The following is a 20,867-nucleotide window of genomic DNA, read 5'->3' on the forward strand; positions in this document are numbered from 1 at the left end:
ATCAGAGGGTTCCAAGAAAGCCTGGCTCCTTCTGAAACAGATTAATTGCTGCCTCCTTCCCCCACTGCCCCCCTAAATTAGGAAGACACAGAGGCTGGCCCCAGGAAGTTCTGCCTCCCAGGGACTTTAAGGGAGCAAAACCTGTGTAATCCTGCCTCTTGTCACTCCCCTGCCTTTTCTCCTTCAATTATTTATTTTTTAATTTTTTGCAGACTGCATTTTGATTCATTGTACACAAATGGGGTACATCATTTCATTTCTATGGTTGTACATGATGTAGATTCATACCATTTGTGTAATCATACATGTACATAGGGTAATGATGTCTGCCTCATTCCACCATTTTTCAGAGCCCCCCTCATTTCCTTTTACATAATCCAAAGTTCATTTCTCCTTTAAAAATTCTGTTTAGTTTCAGAAAATTTGGAGATGAAATTTTTGAAACAATTAAGTTTCTTCCATCTTCCTTCAAAGCAGGCTTTGAATAAAACTTCTCTCTCTCTTTTTTTTTTTTCAGCACAATGGATCCATTTTATAGAATTCTCCTTTTTTTCTTTTTTAAAATTAATTTATATTTTAATTTTTTACAGACTACATTTTGATTCATTATACACAAATCATTACCCTGTGTACATGTATGACTACAAGAATGACATGAATCTACATCATGTACAACCATGGAAACGAAACTTGTTTTCCTACCAATCTGACTCCAAATATTTCTGAAGCAGCGAGCATTATAGCCTAGCCTCTTCCCTCCTGAGAGGGATCTGGTGCTGCTGGGTAACACTTCTGAAGGCCATTTGGCAATGTGAATTTGAAATTTCTCCCATCAAGAGGAGGAATCTATTTGCCCCTCCCTTGAATCTAGTGGATGCTTCTGCAACTTGCTTTGAGTTCCAGACTAATTCAGAAGGACTAGTTTCACTTCACTTTCTTGGAAGTTGGCCACTCTGCAGAGAAGCTCAGCCTGACTACTGGTGAGGACAGTCTGCATGGATGGAGAGGCTGTACAGAGGTGAATGAAGAAACCTCTGCCCACAGCCAACACTAAGCCCCAGGCCTGTGAATGAGGTCATTTTGGATACTTCATTCCCCACTGAGCCACCCTAGCATCCACTATAAGGAACAGAGATAAGCCATCTGTGTTAGCCAGCTTTTCGTTTCTGTGACCAAAAAAACTGACAAGAATAACTTAGAGGAGGAAAAGTTTATTTTGGCTCATGGTTCATTCATGGTCAGCTGACTCCATAGCTCTGGGCCCAAGTGAAGCAGAACATCATGGCAGAAGGCCATGGTGAAAGAAAGCTGCTCAGTTGAAGGCAGCCAGGAAGCAGAGAAAGTGAGCTTAAGTGCAAGGAGCTGGGGATAATATAATCCCCAAGGACATGCCCCCACTGACCTACTTCTTCCAGCCACACCCTACCTACCCACAGTTACCACCTACTAATCCAAATTTTCAATCCATTAAGTGGATTAACCCACTGATTAGATTGGAACTCTCAATCTAATCCTTTTGCCTCTGAACATTCCTTCATTGTTTCACACCAGGTCTTTTGGAGGACACTTCATACCCAAACTATAATACCATTGCTAAGTGAAACTGCTGTGAGCAATAAAATGACCAGAAGCCGTTTCAAGTCATTAGGTTTGGGGTAGTTTATATGCATAGCAATGGACAGTTAAGACACTCAAAGCAGAAGAGTGTGGTTGGATTATATTAACTGTCCATATCATTTAGTTCTGAAATTCTAACACCTTAATTTCCATTTTCTCTAAAGACCTGATGGTCAGGTTCTCACAACTTCAGCAAGTCAGGAGAAACTTTTTTGTCCCTCACTCACTGATCAATGCTTTTGGAGATAACAATCCTACCAATCCCCTCTAAATAACATGCTATTAACCAGGCATGGTGGTACATGCCTATAATTCCAGCGGCTCAGGAGGCTGAAGCAGGAGGTCTGCAAGTTCAAACCTAGTCTCAGCAACTTAATTAGGCCCTAAGCAACTTGGCGAGACCCTGTCTCTAAATAAAATATAAAACAGGGGCTGGGGATGTGGCTCAGTGGTAAAGCGCCCTGGGTTCAATCCCCAGTACCAAAATAACAACAACAACAACATGCTATTGTTCTGATTTAATTTGGTCCCTGCTCAGTTGCAAAGAGACAACCATATTTAAATTACTGGTGTCTTCCTAACTTCTTAATATTTATTATCTGCCATAAGACAGGCCTTGTCCTAGAAGCTAATACAGCAGAAAACCAGACAAAATCCTGTCCTCAGGGAATTTACATTCTAGTGAAACCTTAAATTGAGGAAGTTCCAATTTTTGTCTCCATGACAGGAATAGAAATATGACCTATGGTATCAGGTGCAATGGGCCCTAAAAACAACCTGCTGATCATAGAAGCCTTCCATATCTTCTTTATTCAGCTTTTAGTATTTTACATAAGTAAATGGCCAAAGTCATTCATCCTACATTTTTTAAATATAAGAATTTTGGGGGAGGTTTCAAGATGGCGGCCTAGAAGGTGGCTGCATTTCATGTTGCTCCAGGACTCAGGATTCAAAAGAGGAGATATTGAGACGCTTGGGACCAACTCAAAGCAGCCGGGTGACTCTCACCCCCTGGGGAGGCATCCCGGATGGGACGGGGGTCCCGGAACGCAGGAAACTTTGTGAAGTAGAGCTGCCGGTGAGACGCCCCTCCCCCCGCTGGAGCAGTGAACTCGGACAGCTGGGAGCGCCGTAAAGGAGGCCGCTCGGCACAGCGCTGGGACTCGGAGCAACCACTGGGGCTCCGGCGGCTGCCCAGAGGAAGAGTGGCGAGGAGAGCTGTGTGGACTCAGGACACCGGGGCCTGCCCTGAGGAGGAGGAGGAGGAGCGTGGCCATTTGGATTCGGAGTGACTGCACCAGAGCTACAGGCGGTTGCCAGAGGAGAAGCTGCGCGGCGAGCTGTTTGGACTCAGAACGACGCTTCCGAACACCGGGGCCTGCCCTGAGGACGAGGAGGAGGAAGAGGAGCGCAGCCGCTTGGATTCGGGGTGACTACACCAGAGCTACAGGCGGTTGCCAGAGGAGAAGCTGCGCGGCGAGCTGTTTGGACTCAGAACGACGCTTCTGAACACCGGGGCCTGCCCTGAGGACGAGGAGGAGGAAGAGGAGCGCGGCCGCTTGGATTCGGGGTGACTACACCAGAGCTACAGGCCGTTGCCAGAGAAGGGGCTGCGTGGCGAGCTGTTTGGACTCAGACCACTTCTGAACCCCGGGGCCTGCCCGGAGGAGTAGGAGGAGGAGGAGGAGGAGCGCGGCGGGTCGTTTGGACTCGCAGTGACTGCATTAGCGCTCCAGGCGGCTGCTCAGAGGAGAAGGTGAGTGGTGAGTTGTTTGGACTTAAAGTGACAGCTCCTGAACACAGGGGGGCTGCCTGGAGGAGAAGCGTGGTGGGACGCTTGGTCTTGAGTGGCTGCACCAGAGCTCCGGGCGGTTGCCCAGAGGACCCGTGCAGCGGGTCACGTGGATTCAGAGCCACTCAGAGCGTCCGCTCCTGAACACCCCGGGGGTTATCTGGAGAAGGAGGAGGAACGGGGAGGGTCACTTCGACTCGGAGTGATTGATTGCCCAGGGCTACGGGTGGTTGGTGGAGGTGGAGGCAGGCAGTGAGTTTCTTGGACTCCTAGTGACCGCACCGGAATACTGGGCGGCTGTCTGGAGGAAGAGGCGTGTGGCGGGTCTCTGGGATTCAGAGCGATTGTACAGGGCCCCAGGTGGCTGCTCAGAGGAGGGGCCGCATAGCCAGGCGATTAGGTGCAGAGCAGGGTCCCAGGATCTAGGAGGCTTCTTGGTGGAAGAGCCGCACAGAGACAGGCTTAGGGCGGAGCGAAGGTTCCAGGCCTGCGGGCAGATTCTCTGAGGAAGGGCAGCCTAAGGAGAGTCATCTGCAAAGGGTGAGGCTCCCAGGCCCAGGAGGTAGGGCCGGGCCCCTGGGAACTTTGCAGAGGAAGGCAGCCCAGCCCAGGCAGTAGCTGTAAATTGAGGGGAACCTCTAGGAGGGAACTGACCAGCGAGACCTCCCCACCGGGTGAGTCTTCCCTGCTGGGTGACGTTTCCCCACAAGGATGGTAAAACCAGAGACTCAGGCCCAAACAGGCCTTGCCTCAGCCCACAGCCTAGGTCCCCTTTAGATGACCATTGGTCAACAAGTGGAGGCACCTCTGCCCACTAGCAGGGATTATACCCCACCTGAAGGCCACCACTCCTAGAGAGGCAGCTTCCTTGTGGAGCACCGCATTATCAACTTCATCCAAGACTTCAGCCTACTGAAGGCTAAGGGGGGATATATATAGAAATCTTCAGGGACATTGTAAGTCAATAGAGGAAATCTGCAATATCTCAGCGGTCCTCTGATACCTGAACAATATGAGAAAACAAGGAAAGAAAATGCTGCAAACAAATGTAGATGTTACATCAATAAAACCCAGTGACAGCATGGCAGAAGAAATGACAGAAAAGGAGTTCAGAATGTACATAATTAAAATGATCAGAGAAGCAAACGATGAGATGAAAGAGCAAATGCACGCACTGAATGATGAAAGAGCAAATGCAAGCGTTGATTGATTGCACCAATCGACAGTTAAAAGAGCAAATACAGGAAGCAAAAGATCATTTCAATAAAGAGTTAGAGATATTGAAAAAAAACCAAACAGAAATCCTTGACATGAAGGAAACAATAAACCAAATTAAGAACTCCATAGAAAGCATATCCAATAGGATAGAACACCTGGAAGACAGAACCTCAGATATTGAAGACAAAATATTTAACCTTGAAAACAAAGTTGAACAAACAGAGAAGATGGTAAGAAATCATGAACAGAATCTACAAGAACTATGGGATATCATGAAAAGGCCAAATTTAAGAATTATTGGGATTGAGGAAGGCCTAGAGAAACAAGCCAAAGGAATGAACAACCTATTCAATGAAATAATATCAGAAAATTTCCCAAATCTGAAGAATGAAATGGAAAATCAAGTTCAAGAGGCTTATAGGACTCCAAATACACAAAATTACAACAGACCCACACCAAGGCACATTATAATGAAAATACCGAACATACAAAATAAAGACAGAATTTTAAAGGCTGTGAGAGAAAAGAACCAAATTACATTCAGGGGGAAACCAATACGGATATCAGCAGATTTTTCAATCCAGACCCTAAAAGCTAGAAGGGCCTGGAACATTTTTCAAGCCCTGAAAGAAAATGGATGCCAACCAAGAATCTTATACCCAGCAAAACTTACCTTCAAATTTGACGATGAAATAAAATCCTTCCATGATAAACAAAAGCTAAAAGAATTTACAAAAAGAAAGCCAGCATTACAGAACATTCTCAGCAAATATTCCATGAGGAAGAGATGAAAAACAAAGAAGCAAATCAGCAAAGGGAGGAATTATCCTAAAGGAATTGTCAAATAAAGGAGGAAACAAGTTGTGTCAAACAAATAAATAAATAAAATTTAAAAAATGAACCAAATGACTGGGAAACCAAATCATATCTCTATAATAACCCTGAATGTTAATGGCCTGAATTCATCAATCAAAAGACATAGACTGGCAGATTGGATTAAAAAGAAAGATCCAACAATATGTTTCCTGCAAGAGACTCACCTCATAGAAAAAGATACCCATAGACTAAAGGTGAAAGGATGGGGAAAAACATACCATGCACATGGACTCAGCAAAAAAGCTGGAGTATCCATCCTCATTTCAGATAATGTGGACTTCAAGCCAAAGTTAGTCAGAAGGGATAAAGAAGGTCATTTCATACTGCTTAAGGGAAGCATAAATCAGCAAGATATAACAATCATAAACATCTATGCCCCAAACAGTGGCTCATCCATGTATGTCAAACAAATCCTTCTCAATTTCAGAAACCAAATAGACCATAACACAATAATTCTAGGTGATTTTAACACGCCTCTCTCACCACTGGACAGATCTTCCAGACAAAAATTGAACAAAGAAACCATAGATCTCAATAACACAATCAATAATTTAGACTTAACGGACATTTATAGAATATACCATCCAACCAAAAGCGAATACACTTTCTTCTCAGCAGCACATGGATCCTTCTCTAAAATAGACCATATATTATGCCACAAAGCTAATGTTAGCAAATACAAGAAGATAGAGACACTAGCATGTATTCTATCAGATCATAATGGATTGAAGTTAGAAATAAATGAAAGAGTAAAACACAGAAACTATTCCAACATCTGGAGATTAAACAATATGCTATTATACGATGAATGGATAACAGAAGATATTAGGAAGGAAATTAAAAAATTCTTAGAGGTAAATGAGAACAAAGAAACATCATATCAAAATCTCTGGGACACTACAAAAGCAGTACTTAGAGGGAAATTTATTTCATGGAGCGCATTTAATAAAAGAAGTAAAACTCAACAAATAAACGACCTAACACTACAGCTCAAAGCCCTAGAAAAAGAACAGAACAGCACCAAAAGTAGTAGAAGACAGGAAATAGTTAACCTCAGAGCTGAAATCAATGAAATTGAAACAAAAGAAACAATACAAAAAATTGACAAAATAAATAGTTGGTTCTTCAAAAAAATAAACAAAATTGATAAACCTTTAGCCACACTAACAAAGAGAAGACGAGAGAAAACCCAAATCACTAAAATTTGGAATGAACAAGGAAATATCACAACAGACAGGATTGAAATACAAAACATAATTAGAAGCTATTTTGAAAATCTATACTCCAACAAAATAGAAAATTTTGAAGGCATCAACAGGTTTCTAGAGACATATGAATTGCCTAAACTGAACGAGGAGGACATAAACAATTTAAATAGACCAATTTCAAGTACTGAAATAGAAGAAGTCATCAAAAGCCTACCAACAAAGAAAAGTCCGGGACCAGATGGGTTCTCAGCCGAGTTCTACAAAACCTTTAAAGAAGAGCTCATTCCAATACTTCTCAAAGTATTCCATAAAATAGAAGAGGAGGGAACCCTCCCAAACTCATTCTATGAAGCCAATATCAACCTGATACCTAAACCAGACAGAGACTCATCAAGGAAAGAAAATTTCAGACCAATATCCTTAATGAACATCGATGCAAAAATTCTCAACAAAATTTTAGCAAATCGCATACAAAAACATATTAAAAAGATAGTGCACCATGATCAAGTTGGTTTCATCCCAGGGATGCAAGGTTGGTTCAACATCAGGAAATCAATAAACGTAATTCACCACATTAATAGACTTAAAGTCAAGAATCACATGATTATTTCAATAGATGCAGAAAAAGCATTTGATAAAATACAGCATCCCTTCATGCTCAAAACACTAGAAAAAATAGGGATAGTGGGAACATTCCTTAACATTGTAAAGGCCATTTATGCTAAGCCCATGGCTAATATCATTCTAAATGGTGAAAAACTGAAAGCATTCCCCCTAGAAACTGGAACAAGGCAGGGATGCCCTCTTTCACCACTTCTATTCAACATCGTTCTTGAGACTCTGGCCAGAGCAATTAGACAAACCAAAGAGATTAAAGGGATACGAATTGGGAAAGAAGAACTCAAACTATCCCTGTTCGCTGATGACATGATTATATATTTAGAGGAACCTGGAAATTCCACCAGAAAACTCTTAGAACTCATAAGTGATTTCAGTAAAGTAGCAGGTTACAAGATCAATGCCCATAAATCCAACGCATTTTTATACATAAGTGATGAATCTTCAGAAAGAGAAATTAGGAAAACTACCCCATTCACAATAGCCTCGAAAAAAAATAAAATACTTGGGAATCAATCTCACAAAAGAGGTGAAAGACCTCTACAATGAGAACTATACAACACTAAAGAAAGAAATTAAAGAACACCTTAGAAGATGGAAAGATCTTCCATGTTCTTGGATAGGAAGAATTAATATTGTCAAAATGGCCATACTACCTAAAGTGCTATACAAATTCAATGCAATTCCAATTAAAATCCCAATTGTGTACCTTACAGAAATAGAGCAAGCAATTATGAAATTCATCTGGAAGAATAAGAAACCCAGAATAGCTAAAGCAATACTTAGCAGGAAGAGTGAAACAGGGGGTATTGCAATACCAGATCTTCAACTCTACTACAAAGCAATAGTAACAAAAACGGCATGGTATTGGTACCAAAATAGAAAGGTAGATCAATGGTATAGAATAGAGGACACGGACACAAACCCAAATAAATACAATTTTCTCATACTAGACAAAGGGGCCAAAAATATGCAATGGAGAAAAGATAGCCTCTTCAACAAATGGTGCTGGGAGAATTGGAAATCCATATGCAACAGAATGAAACTAAACCCATATCTCTCACCATGCACGAAACTCAACTCAAAATGGATTAAGGACCTCGGAATCAGACCAGAGACCCGGCAGATTATAGAAGAAAAAGTAGGTCCAAATCTTCACCTTGTTGGTCTAGGATCAGACTTCCTTAACAGGACTCCCATAGCACAAGAAATAAAAGCTAGAATCAACCACTGGGATAGATTCAAACTAAAAAGCTTTCTCTCAGCAAAGGAAACTATCAGCAATGCGAAGAAAGAGCCTACAGAGTGGGAGAATATCTTTGCCAATCATACTTCAGATAGAGCACTAATCTCCAGAATCTATAAAGAACTCAAAAAACTTTACTCCAAGAATTCAAATAATCCAGTCGACAAATGGGCTAAGGAAATGAATAGACACTTCACAGAAGAAGATCTACAAGCAATCAACAAACATATGGAAAAATGTTCAACATCTCTAGTAATAAGAGAAATGCAAATCAAAACCACCCTAAGATTCCATCTCACCCCAATTAGAATGGCGATTATCAAGAATACGAGCAACAACAGGTGTTGGCGAGGATGTGGGGAGAAAGGTACACTCATACATTGCTGGTGGGGCTGCAAATTAGTGCAGCCATTCTGGAAAGCAGTGTGGAGATTCCTTAGAAAACTTGGAATGGACCCGCCATTTGACCCAGCTATCCCACTCCTTGGCCTATCCCCAAAGGACTTAAAATCAGCATACTACAGAGACACAGCCACATCAATGTTCATAGCTGCTCAATTCACAATAGCCAGACTGTGGAACCAACCTAGATGCCCTTCAATTGATGAGTGGATAAAGAAACTGTGGTATATATATGCAATGGAATATTACTCAGCCATAAAGAATGATAAAATTATGGCATTTGCAGGCAAATGGATGAAATTGGAGAATATCATGCTAAGTGAGATAAGCCAATCTCAAAAAGCCAAAGGACGAATGATATCGCTAATAAGTGGAGGATGACACATAATGGGGGGGAGGGAAGGGTTAGTGTTAGGGTTAGAGTTAGGGTTAGGGAGGGGGGCAAGTATGGAGGAAGGAAGTACTGTATAGAGGGTAAAGAGGGGTGGGAGGGGTGGGGGGAAGGGAAAAAATAACAATGAATCAAACAACATTACTATGTAAATTTATGATTACACAAATGGTATGCCTTTACGCCATGTACAAACAGAGAAACAACATGTATCCCTTTTGTTTACAATTAAAAAAAAAAGACATTTCAACTGTACATATAAAATGAACTCATTTATATTGAAAAAAAAAAAAGAATTTTGGGATAACCTGATGGATATGTAGCTGGGGCACCAATGAAATGGAGAAACCAAATTTGCTTTCTCTGTGTGGAATTTGATATATATTTTTTAAAAGGTCAAAGAAGTCATCATGGGAAAAATCAAATTTTATTGCACTTCCTAATACTTAAAAAATTTTGTATTGTTTTATTTTGAATACTTATGGGATGGAAGTGTCAAGGAAAAAATCAAAATGGAGTAGCATTGTTTGGGAGCACTTAAAAATGGAGTCAGATGTTGAGTTTGCTGGCCTTCTGTACAAGAATCCCCCTCATTCAAACAACCTAAATACTGAGACCACACCTAATTCCTTTCTTATAAAATAGTTTAACTTTTGCCAGCACCAATCAAAATTCCTAATTAACACTTGATGCAATTTCCAGCCCCCTTGCAGTGTGAAGCTGTAAGTACAGCCACCATCTTGTAAAACCTCAAAGTGCATTCTCAATATTGTTTGATTACGTTTTCCCAGATTGCAATGCTAATTAGTCCCAAATAAATTCAATGCTCCTTATTCTTGAGTTGACTTTATTCTAGGTTGACAATGGTATCATAATCTTTCCAGTGCATAAGCCCTCTTAAAAAAATGTAGTTTTCTTGCCCCTCACTGGATGGTTATTTCAAGCACAAAACTTGTTTTCACATGGGGCGGTACTTTTTCATAACCAGTTTTTATGTGAGTAGAGATTCCAGATAAATAACTTCCCCCATTCACAGGAGCTCCCTGTATTTCTAGTAACTTTTACCGAAACCTCTCAAGGGGAAATCCTCCTTAGCTATGTAGAAGGGTAGTAAGTCTTTGATTCTGAAAGGGCACACAATGGAATATCTATTCCCCAGATGTCCCTGGCAACATTTCTTCAGCCACAAGTTTCTTTAAATCTACTTTGTGTGGGTTGAAACACTTTTATTTTCTCTTCAATTTGCCTCTTCTGTAGCTGTGCTACTCAAAGTGCTGTCAATATATTATGTGATCTAAATATCATAAGTAAGCAGTTATGATATTTTATGATACAACCCCATTTTACAGATAAGGAAATCGAGGCTCAGAGGCCAACATCACTGAGCAAATAAATAATACAAGGTCCCTTACTCCAGAGTTTGCTCTCTTAACTCCTGCTTTCCTTTACTTTCCAAACGCCAGTAAGAACAATCTTTTCAAACCTGTAGTCACACGAATTACGATGGATTAAAGCGCCTATACTACTGTTCAATAGAATTTATCTCCTCGCACTTAATCCTCATAATCACCACAAAGAAGAACAAAGCAAAGCTCTGGACGATGTGCCTAAAGACACCGCTCGCAACCGAAGGAGATGAGACTCGAACCCCATGCGCAATCGTCCTCTAATACATCAACCCTTTCCCAGTATTGCTCTCTCTGGCTCCGCGCCTCCGGAAGTTCCGCCCTAGGCTAAAGACAATTTCCGGAAAAAATTGACAAACAGAAAGCAGGAATAGTACAAGGGGCGGAGCCACCCACGGCGCTCTAGCATTCCTTCACTCTATGGCCGCCTCCGATTGACAACCCCGGAGAGGCAAGATTCCTCTCAATTGGGTGCGTAGCCTTGTATAGGCGGGCCTATCGTTTCCCTGTACCATGATTGGCTGGACCCGCCATGCGGAGTGCAGGGGCGGTGCTTGGGGCACGCGACTGAGGTGACGGGCTGCATTCTCAGCCCAGGTGGAGACAGGCGCATGTGGGCGCTCCGCTCGCTGCTGCGTTCCGTGGCCGGGCGCACCATGTCCCAGGGACCCCCCCGCCGCCAGCGGCCGCCCAAGGACCCCCTGCGACACTTGCGCACGCGGGAGAAGCGCGGCCCGTCATGGGGCCCTGGGGGCCCGAACACCGTGTACCTGCAGGTAGTGGCGGCTGGCGACCGTGACGCGGGCTCCGCGCTCTACGTCTTCTCGGAGTACAACCGGTCAGTGCTCCGTGCCCGGGGTTCGACCGGGTGTCTTGCGACGACCCCTTACTGATCCCCGTACCGCCCCGCCCGAGGGACTCTCGGAGCTGTGTAGCCCGGGAGCATCGCGGCATCTGTCTCACTCGGGTTTGCCCCACTTCCACTTGTGTGAGATTTCACTGTTGCAATGGTTCTGCACTTTTTGTGGGAGTGTGGGGGGAGATCCTGGATGCCTCACATCTTTTGATTCATAAGGTTTTCAGGCATCAATGAAGAACTTCAGACGTGAGTCTAAACGTCCTCTTTCTTCCTATCCCTTGAGCCAAGGGCTGACTCTTGGCATTTTCTTTCCCTGCACCACAAAGCCGGTCTCATGGTTGGTTAGACAAATCTGTAAATGAGCTGATGGGAGAGAAGTCCCATCTTGCCTCCAGTCATTCTATACAGGCCTCCGTGTCTCCTGCCCTCTGTTAAGAATGGTTCCAAACCTACTGTCCTAATAGAAGTCAGTTCGCTAGATTTTTAGTTGTTTGGTTCACAGTCTACAGTAAGGCATTTTTACTGGTGTCAGAGATTTATAGGATAGGCTTTTCTGAGTATTTTTGGTAATGTTCCTTCCTTAGGTATCTCTTCAACTGCGGAGAAGGCGTCCAGAGACTCATGCAGGAGCACAAGTGAGTCAACAATTTGCTTTTGGGATGGAGATGGTCATGGGGCTTGAAAACTGAGATGAGAGACAGGTGTGTTTCTATCACAGAAATGGTCTTTAGTCAATCCCTTTTCTGTTACTGAAATGTTTTCTCTTTCTTAGACTGAAGGTTGCTCGCTTGGACAACATATTCCTGACACGAATGCACTGGTCTAATGTTGGGGGATTGTGTGGTGAGTATATTCTTTGTAGGCTCAGAGGAGTTGGAATTTTTTTAAACTTTTTTTTTTTTTTTTTTAATGCCGGCCCAGTCAGCTGCAGTACAGAACATCAAAAGCTGTGATTCAGAGCTGGGCGTGGTGGCACATGCCTGTAATCCCAGCTACTGGAGAGGCTGAGACAGAAGATTCACAATTTTGAGGCCAGCCTCAGCAACTTAGCAAAACCCAATCTCAAAATAAAAGGGTCTGGGATGTAGGTCAGTGGTAGAGTGCCTCTGGATTCAATCTCCATTTCTACAGATAGAAAGCCGTAACTCATTCGGACAGGTTTAATGTGAACACTACCTCCTAGTGTTAGTATTCACATGGTTTCTTATGTTGCTGTGCCAGAGGTTTAACTGAAGAATGTAGTGGTAGTGATTAAAGTAGATATATTTATCATGAACAGTATCAACAGTCGTACTCAGTCATGCACTATCCAGGGTATCTCATTTTTCATGTCCATTGAATGAGAAGATCAAAACTGTTTTGCAACCAAATTCTATAAGCCTGGTAATGTGAGTAGGAAGGAGTGACATACTAGACTGGTCCCTGTTTTCAGAGCTGACGGGGGTGATGTACATGAGGTGCCTATGGTGCAAACTATAAGGCAGTCCCTTCACTTGTACAACTATGAGAATGAGCGCCTCTGAAAATTTTACATAGTGGGTGCCACACTGCCTTTTCCCTATATCAATTTCGTCTATTCCAGAGGCATTTTGAGAAGTATTGGTGTCCCTTGTCCCTCTGGCTAGCATCACTTCCACTCTCCAAGTGTTGCCTAATGACTATATAGAGTGAGGACATATATAATGACTGTTTAGAAGCTGGAATGAGGACACATAGATGAATAACTACGTAAGTAAGGGGTTCTGCTCTGCTGGGCAGTAACTACAGGTCAAATTGTTCAGAGATCTCATTGTATTCATCCTTTTTAGGAATGATTCTTACTTTAAAGGAAACCGGGCTTCCAAAGTGTGTACTTTCTGGACCTCCACAACTGGTGAGTCTCTTCCTTACCTATCAAAACCAACTCCTCCTTTCTTAGTGTTCATTACAAATGTTCATTTTTGCACATCAGCCTTCTGCCTTCCAGATATAACTGGTAATGCAGTAAACACGTCACCTTTCAAGTTAAAAAAAAAAAAAAACAAAATTCAAAACCTTATCAACTCTCTGACCTTGAATGAGGTATTTGCCTCTCTGAGTCTGTTTCTTCATCTATAAAGTGACTATGTTTCATAAATGTGTTAAAGATTAAATGAGGCAACATATATCAAGCACTAAATCACCTTTTAGATGTTTGGTGCCAAGTAAGTACTTAATAAATTATGATTTTTATTCTTTATTAAATTTCAGACATCTTCATACCAGTCAAGTACTATTAATACTATCTCCAAAATAATGCCTGAAATTAATTTATTTGTTTCCATCTCCTTGAGGCCTTGATTATCTGTCAGCCACACTTGTCTAACACAGTAATCTTCCATTTCTGTTCTTGCCTCCTTGTAATCCATCTGCCACATAGCAGCTAGAGGGAACTCTTTAAGATGTAAATACAGTCACTTCCCAACCTAAAATGCTTCAGGAGCTGCTCTCCAGTGTAATACAATCCACATGCCTTGATATGGCCTACAGTTCCCAATGGCCCCAGCCCTTGTCCACATTTTATCTGTTTTTGTCTCCAAGCCACAACTACAAGGGCTAACTCTAACCCACTGTCCCTCCAAAGCTCCTGCCCATCTCATGCTGTCCTCTGTGCATTAATTTCTTCTGCCTCCTCTCATCCCTGCTTATATCCTTACCAAACATCAGGGCTCAGCCAAAAGGTCAGTTCCTTCTGTCCTGTCTTTCCAGATATGTTGGCCCTAGCCCCATGAATTTTTCATTTTTCCTGTGGAGCACAAAACCATAATTGCCATTAAGATGTTTGTGTCATCATTTTTTTTTTTTTTTTGTCTCTTCCATTAGATTCATGGGAGTAAGGGCTTATGTCCTTTGCACTGCTAAATCCTTGGCATTTAGTGTATAGTGGATACAGTAATTATTTGTATAAAGTTCAAAGTACTTATTCACATTTGTTTTATGTTCATTATCTGTTGATTCCATTTATATATTTAAACACAGTGCAGTATTTTATGTTTGTTTGACCATTTATTTTTATTTTTTCTTAGGAAAAATATATAGAAGCAATCAAAATATTTTCTGGTCCATTGAAAGGAATAGACCTGGGTATGTTCTTGACTGACTTGTTGTCAATATTTCTTTCTCATATATGCTCTATAGGATCCATTAAAACCAGATTCAAATCTTAAACTCAAATACTTCATCTGCATGACATGGCATTTTAAAATTGTTGCAATTTCTGTTTCCTCATCTGATACCACAAAAATACTGGGTAGAGAGATAGGAGTACTTTAAACCATGTGCGCCTACACATGTGCTGGGCATATTACATTCTCCATGCAGGCTTCAAGTCTCCTTTCCTAGTCCAAAAGGTGGTTCTTGGTGTTTTGAGTTCCTTGCAGGAGGAATAAAGGTGTGAAGGTTTTGCAGCCATCTTTGTGGCTGAACCTTGGCCCCATTTATGTCTGGAGGCTCATAGTACTTGACTTCTGAGGATGCTAGCAGGTACCTTGACCCAGAGCCAGTGTGCATCTTTGACTTGTTAATGTTCCTCTTTTATAGTCACACTAGTCTTTTATTTCAAAATGTATACCAGCTCTTATAATTGAGATGATTGATTCTTTGACATCATAATCTTGTATGTTAATGTAGGACTCTTAAGTTTGAATACAGTATTGGTTTCTTTTTAAAATTTGTTTTTAATGGATAGTTACCAATGATCACAGCATGTCTTTTCATTTGACTGTGTAAATATAAATGGCTGATGAAAATACTATTTTGTTTCTTTCCTTAAAAATGTTAATCTACTCAGAAACTCCAGTTTTAATGGCAGATTTCCACCAGAATTCAGGGGCTCATGGTTGCTGATCTTGAAAGTTCATTTTCATGTGGTTTTACTAATATAATTTCTTTCCTGACTTGTGGTTTTCATGCAGCTGTGCGGCCCCACTCTGCACCAGAATACAAGGATGAAACCATGACAGTTCACCAAGTCCCCATATATAGTGAGTATAAAAACCAGGTTTCCCAGGGGTAGAAGGGTGTAGGTCCTGAGAAAGGAAAATGAGGGTGAAACCAAAAACTTTGGAATAATTACTTTGAGTATTCTGTTTTGTGTTCTGAGCATGATTGGGAAATTAAGTTGAAGAATTAGGATTTGGTTCCTGTTCTTAAGAAGCTTATATTCTTATATCTGTAGGATATAATAATGTTGAACTCATGAATATTAATAATGACTATGCATTGGAATATTTCATAATCAAGCACTGTCAGAAAGTAGGCTGCACTCAGATTTGCACATTCATTGCTTTGGGTTTGTTTGCTATGGATCTTAGTACCCTCCTTTCAAGATCCTTGAAGATCAGTATTTTTAAATAAATATCAATAACTACAATCTAGAAGGGTGTTATCAGGACTCAGAAGCTCCTATAAAGTTTCTCAGGTTCCAAAGCCAAATGGTATGGTTTGACTTGGGAATAGGGCCACTCTGTATGTCACCTTGGTCCTTGTGTCTGTTTAAACAGTCTGTGTGAGTTTTACCTATGTGGGAAGAGAATATTGACTTGTAAGGACATTTTCTCAACAATGCTAACTAGTATGATGCTTGCCAAGTGCTAAGAGGTTGCAGATGAGAACATCTATAAATGCAAGAGATGAAATGAGGCCTACGCTGATCATAAGTAGAAGGGAGGGGAGAGGTGTGGTGCAGCAATGACACAGTGCTTATAGACCAGTGAGAGAATGGAGAGAGTAGAACTTCTTTTGCCTAGCTCACTCCTAATCAGATTTTTTTGGACCCCTTCTGCCAACTCCTCATGCTGGCCTGAGTTGTCTCTGTTGTTTCTTTCTAGCACCCTATTCTTCCCTTCATATCATTTAACAGTTTATATGTAACATGTTTTTGTTTGATCAATGCTTAACTTGTTCCAGTTTTCTGATCATTGTTTTCTCGGTGCCCAGTGGGCCCTGTGAATGAACATACACGGAGGAACAAACATGGGTTCCGTTGAGATCAACAGATGTACTTCAGCTACTTAAAGCAGCAACTTTTATTTTTTCTTGACTTTTTGGACTTAACTCTCCTTCTCATGGAGAAGTTTGTTTATGGAGAGTCTAGCCCGCATACTTTTCAGTCACCTTTTCATGTTATTGAATCCCTCTGTGGGTAAGACTCTGAGCTCAGCAGAAGTATAAAGATGAGTAAGACATAAGCCCAGAGACTTGGTAGACTAATAACTAATTATTTGCTACTATAGTAAAAGGCATGATGATTTGATTGGCCCTCTTGCATTCCCATATGTGACCATTGGGCTTTGACTATGAGCTTACCTTCTGCAGTGTGTTATTTGGTGGTTTCCTGTACTGTCCAGGTGAACAGAGATGTGGGGAACACCAGCTATCAAAGAGCCCAGAAAGGTCTCTTCGCAGGTCCAGCCCAGAACAGTCTACAGACTCAGGATCAACTGAAAATGAACAGCATCTTCCAGATGGCAATGGTATAACCCTGCTGGGAAAGGACTTATGTGTCTTAATGCATTGTTTTTAAGTTCAATTTATGTTTAATCAACAAATAATTATGTGTATTTATTGGGTACAAAGAGATGTTTTGATAGATGTAGAAAGGTTCAGTCAACATAACCACCACATCTCACCAACTTATTTTTCTTGGATGCATACATTAAAAATCTATGCTTAGCAATTTTGGAAAAAATAATACATTATCATTAACTGTGATCACCATGCAGTATAGCAGATCACTAAAATGTATTCCCAGCTGACTAAAACTTAGTATACTTTGATCAACATGTCCTCTTTCCCCATCCCTCTCCCTCTACCCCCAGCCTCCGGTAACCATCTTTCTATTCTGTTTTTATGATATCAGCATTTTTAGCTTCCAAATATAAGTGACATCATAGTGTGTCTTTCTGTATCTGATTTTTTTCACTTAGCATGTCATCCTATTCTATTCATGGTGTCACAAATGACAATTCTTTGCCTTTCAATGCTCTGAATTAGAATTATTATCATCAGAAAGCTATGTGTATAGAATAGATACTTTTTTCTTAGCAGTTCATGCCTTGGCAAGAGTTGTCACCAAGGTGGTAGTACTGAGCTTTAGGGCAGGTTTACAGCCTTGTGTTCAGTTTAGCCAGAGAAGAGCAGGACCTGGCAAAGTCATTCATAACACACGGCTTTTGTATTTTTCTTTAATGGAACATGGATACATATTAGTTTTTCAGCAATGCAAAAACTGTAGCCACTAAGCTGAGCAAAGCAGTAAAATCAATGAATCTATACCTTTTCTTTCAAAATGAAAACCTACTGGGGAACAGAATTAAAAGTCCAAGGTTAGATGTATCAAAGGAATTGGACTCCTCAAGGATTCTTTTGCCCAGTGTTGGGCAGAGCTTGATCAGTTCCTGCACCTGTCCTGAGATGTGTCTGTCTGGTGTCCAAGAAAAGACAAAACTTGAGTGCCCTCTTTTTTAGGTGGGATGGGTAAAGACTGACAACCACATTGTCCCTGCAGGAAGGCCTTTTAGGAGCATTAATCTTATTTTTCATGTTCTTTTACTTGTTTACGAAGCACATCACAATTCTTTTTCTTCATTCCTATGTAAAATGGGCCATTTAAAAAATAATTTTACTTGCCATTCTGAAGTTTCTCTGATTGGAGCTTTGTATTTTTGTTTATTAAAATCTCAGCATAAGATAAAAAGAAGTCTATAGAATATCAGGCTCAGCTTTTTCAGTCTTTGTATTGGGATGGCTTTACCCATTTAATTTATTATGAAGTAAAATTAGATGTCAAATGTTGTCAATTTATGAAGTCTAATATAACTTTCCCTTTTACCTTATAATAATTGAATGTGTTTTTTCCTCAGGTATTAACCAGAAAATAGATGGGAGAGACCCTTCCTTGGTGGTAGCTTTTGTCTGTAAGGTAAGAAAATCCTTCCAAATTCAGGCTGTAAGTGAGCATGTGATAGTTGGTGTGGTTGGGGACCTTTGGTTAGCAATTCTGCAGTAATTTGAAAGTAACAGTTCCTAAGTTACATGTGCTTAAGAGAAACAGATATCCTGTTTCTCAAAATACTATCTATATGTTTATATTCTTTTAAATGCTTCATCAGTTTATTTATATTTTTATATTTGCCTGTGATTGGTTCTTTTGGAATTCAGAAATAGTTGAAGGCAGCCGTACTTTTTTTCCTGCTAATCAATGAGACTTTTATTCAAACTCCTGTTTTATTTCATTTCACTATAATTGTTAAGATGTCACTATCAAATCAATTTTAATTGTATTCACAAGGGCCTCAATGTGCATTCTGAAATTAACCAAATTCCATTTAAAAATTTTTATTATAATAAGCTATTTTTTAAGATCTTATGGTGTGTTTTCCCCCATAGTTTTATTGAGGTAAAATTGAAGTACAATAAAATGCACATATTTGAAGTAGGCAATTTGACCAATTTGACATGTATGTAACCAATACAATCAATATAAAAAGCATTTCTTTTTTTTTCAATCCCACGGTGCTGGAAATTTGAACCCTGGCCTTTCCCCTTGCAAAGCCTACTGGATGGGCTATACTGTCAGCACTAAAAAGCATTTCCATTACTTTTTTAAAAATTTGAAATCGTGCAGATGGTGTTTCCTTCATGGTTTATTACATTAGAAATCCATCATCTTAAGATATATAGAACCCCACCTCCATTTCAACTATTTCAAAATTAAATGGCTCACTTATAATATCTCTGAGGTCAAGGAAGAAGCACAAGAAAGGTGAGTAAAAAGTGCTTTGAACTAAGTGACAAAAGCTTAAAGTATCAGGATCTTTGGGATGAAAAAGTACTCAGATGCATATTTCTAACTTAAAGTACTTGTATCAGAAAGAAGCTAGAATAACAATCAAATTATTTTCAAATTAAGTAGTAGGAAGGAAAAAATAAGAGTAGGAGCAGAAATATATGAAATAGAGAAGATGTAATACAGCTTAAATTTGATAAAAATCAAACAAGTCTAATCAAGAAAAAAGCAAGAACACAAAAATGAATATCAATGGAAAGGGAGCTATCAAAATAACCCTATAGATGCTAAAAATATATTAAGGTAATATTACAGCTGTATGCCACTATATGTGATAGCTTACATATCATGGTGTATATTAGAGAAGGATCCATGTGCTGCTGAGAAGAAAGTGTATTCAGTCCTTGATGGATGAAATTTTCTATATATGTCTGTTAAGTCTAACTTATTGATTGTATTATTTAGTTCTGGAGTTTCTTTGTTTAGTTTTTAAGAAAATCTATCCAGTAGGGAGAGAGGTGTGTTAAAGTCACCCAGTAGCATGGTGTTGTGATCTGTTTGATTCTTAAAGTTGAGAAGGGTTTATTTGATATACATAGATGCTCCATTTTTGGAGCATAAATATTTATGATTGTGATGTCTCATTGATGTATAATTCCCTTAAGCAGTATGAAATGTCCTTTGTCCCTTCTGATTAACTTTGGCTTGAAGTCCACTTTATCTGATATGAGGATAGAAACCCCTGCTTGTTTACACAATCCATGTGAGTGATATTGTTTTCCCCATCCTTTTACCTTCAGTCTGTGGATATCTTTGCCTATGAGGTGAGTCTCTTGGAGACAGAATATTGTTGAGTCATGTTTTTTGACCTAATCTGCCAGTCTGTGTCTTTTGATTAATGAGTTTAGGCCATTAATGTTCAAGGTTATTATTGAGATATTATTTGTGTTCCTGGTCATTTTGGCTTACATCTAGTTTTTAATTTGAATTAGTTTCTCCTTTGCTTGACTGTTCCTTTGGTGTAGTTCCTCCCTTTACTAGTTTTCACTTTTTTCTTTTTTCTTTTTTTATTTCATCTTCATGGAATATTTTGTTGAGAATATTCTGAAGTAAAGACTTTCTGGTTGTGAATTCTTTTAATTTTTGTTTATCATGGAAGGTTGTTATTTCATCTTTAATCTGAAGCTTAATTTTACTGGATATAGGATTTTTGGTTGACATCCATTTTCTTTCAGAGCTTGGTATATGTTATTTACGACCTCCTAGCTTTGAGGGTCTGGGTTGAGAAATCAGCTGAAGTCTCTATGAGTTTCCCCCCATATGTAATCTGATATTTTTCTCTCAAAGCCTTTAAAATTCTATCCTTATTCTGTATGCTAGGCATTTTCATCATAATGTGCCTTGATGTGGGTCTGTTGCAATTTTGC

General features: G+C 40.2%; 1 protein-coding gene across 2 annotated transcripts in view; it reads left to right on the forward strand.

The window, feature by feature from the left end:
• Positions 1 to 11,321: 11,321 nt before the first annotated feature.
• The window catches only part of ELAC2 (elaC ribonuclease Z 2), a 28,521-nt gene continuing 18,975 nt past the window's right edge, over positions 11,322 to 20,867 (forward strand). Inside the window, exons 1-8 of one of the 2 annotated variants that reach the window (XM_079135291.1) lie at positions 11,322 to 11,612; positions 12,218 to 12,268; positions 12,406 to 12,476; positions 13,442 to 13,506; positions 14,678 to 14,735; positions 15,566 to 15,634; positions 17,000 to 17,125; positions 18,515 to 18,573. In XM_079135291.1, the coding sequence (XP_078991417.1) occupies positions 11,386 to 11,612; positions 12,218 to 12,268; positions 12,406 to 12,476; positions 13,442 to 13,506; positions 14,678 to 14,735; positions 15,566 to 15,634; positions 17,000 to 17,125; positions 18,515 to 18,573 (726 nt within the window). In that variant the 5' untranslated portion in view covers positions 11,322 to 11,385. The remainder of the gene's footprint in view (positions 11,613 to 12,217; positions 12,269 to 12,405; positions 12,477 to 13,441; positions 13,507 to 14,677; positions 14,736 to 15,565; positions 15,635 to 16,999; positions 17,126 to 18,514; positions 18,574 to 20,867) is intronic. The other variant, XM_079135292.1, reaches the window with a different exon arrangement.

Source organism: Sciurus vulgaris (assembly GCF_902686455.1).
Source record: "Sciurus vulgaris genome assembly, chromosome: 3".
NCBI classification, from domain to species: Eukaryota; Metazoa; Chordata; class Mammalia; order Rodentia; family Sciuridae; genus Sciurus; species Sciurus vulgaris.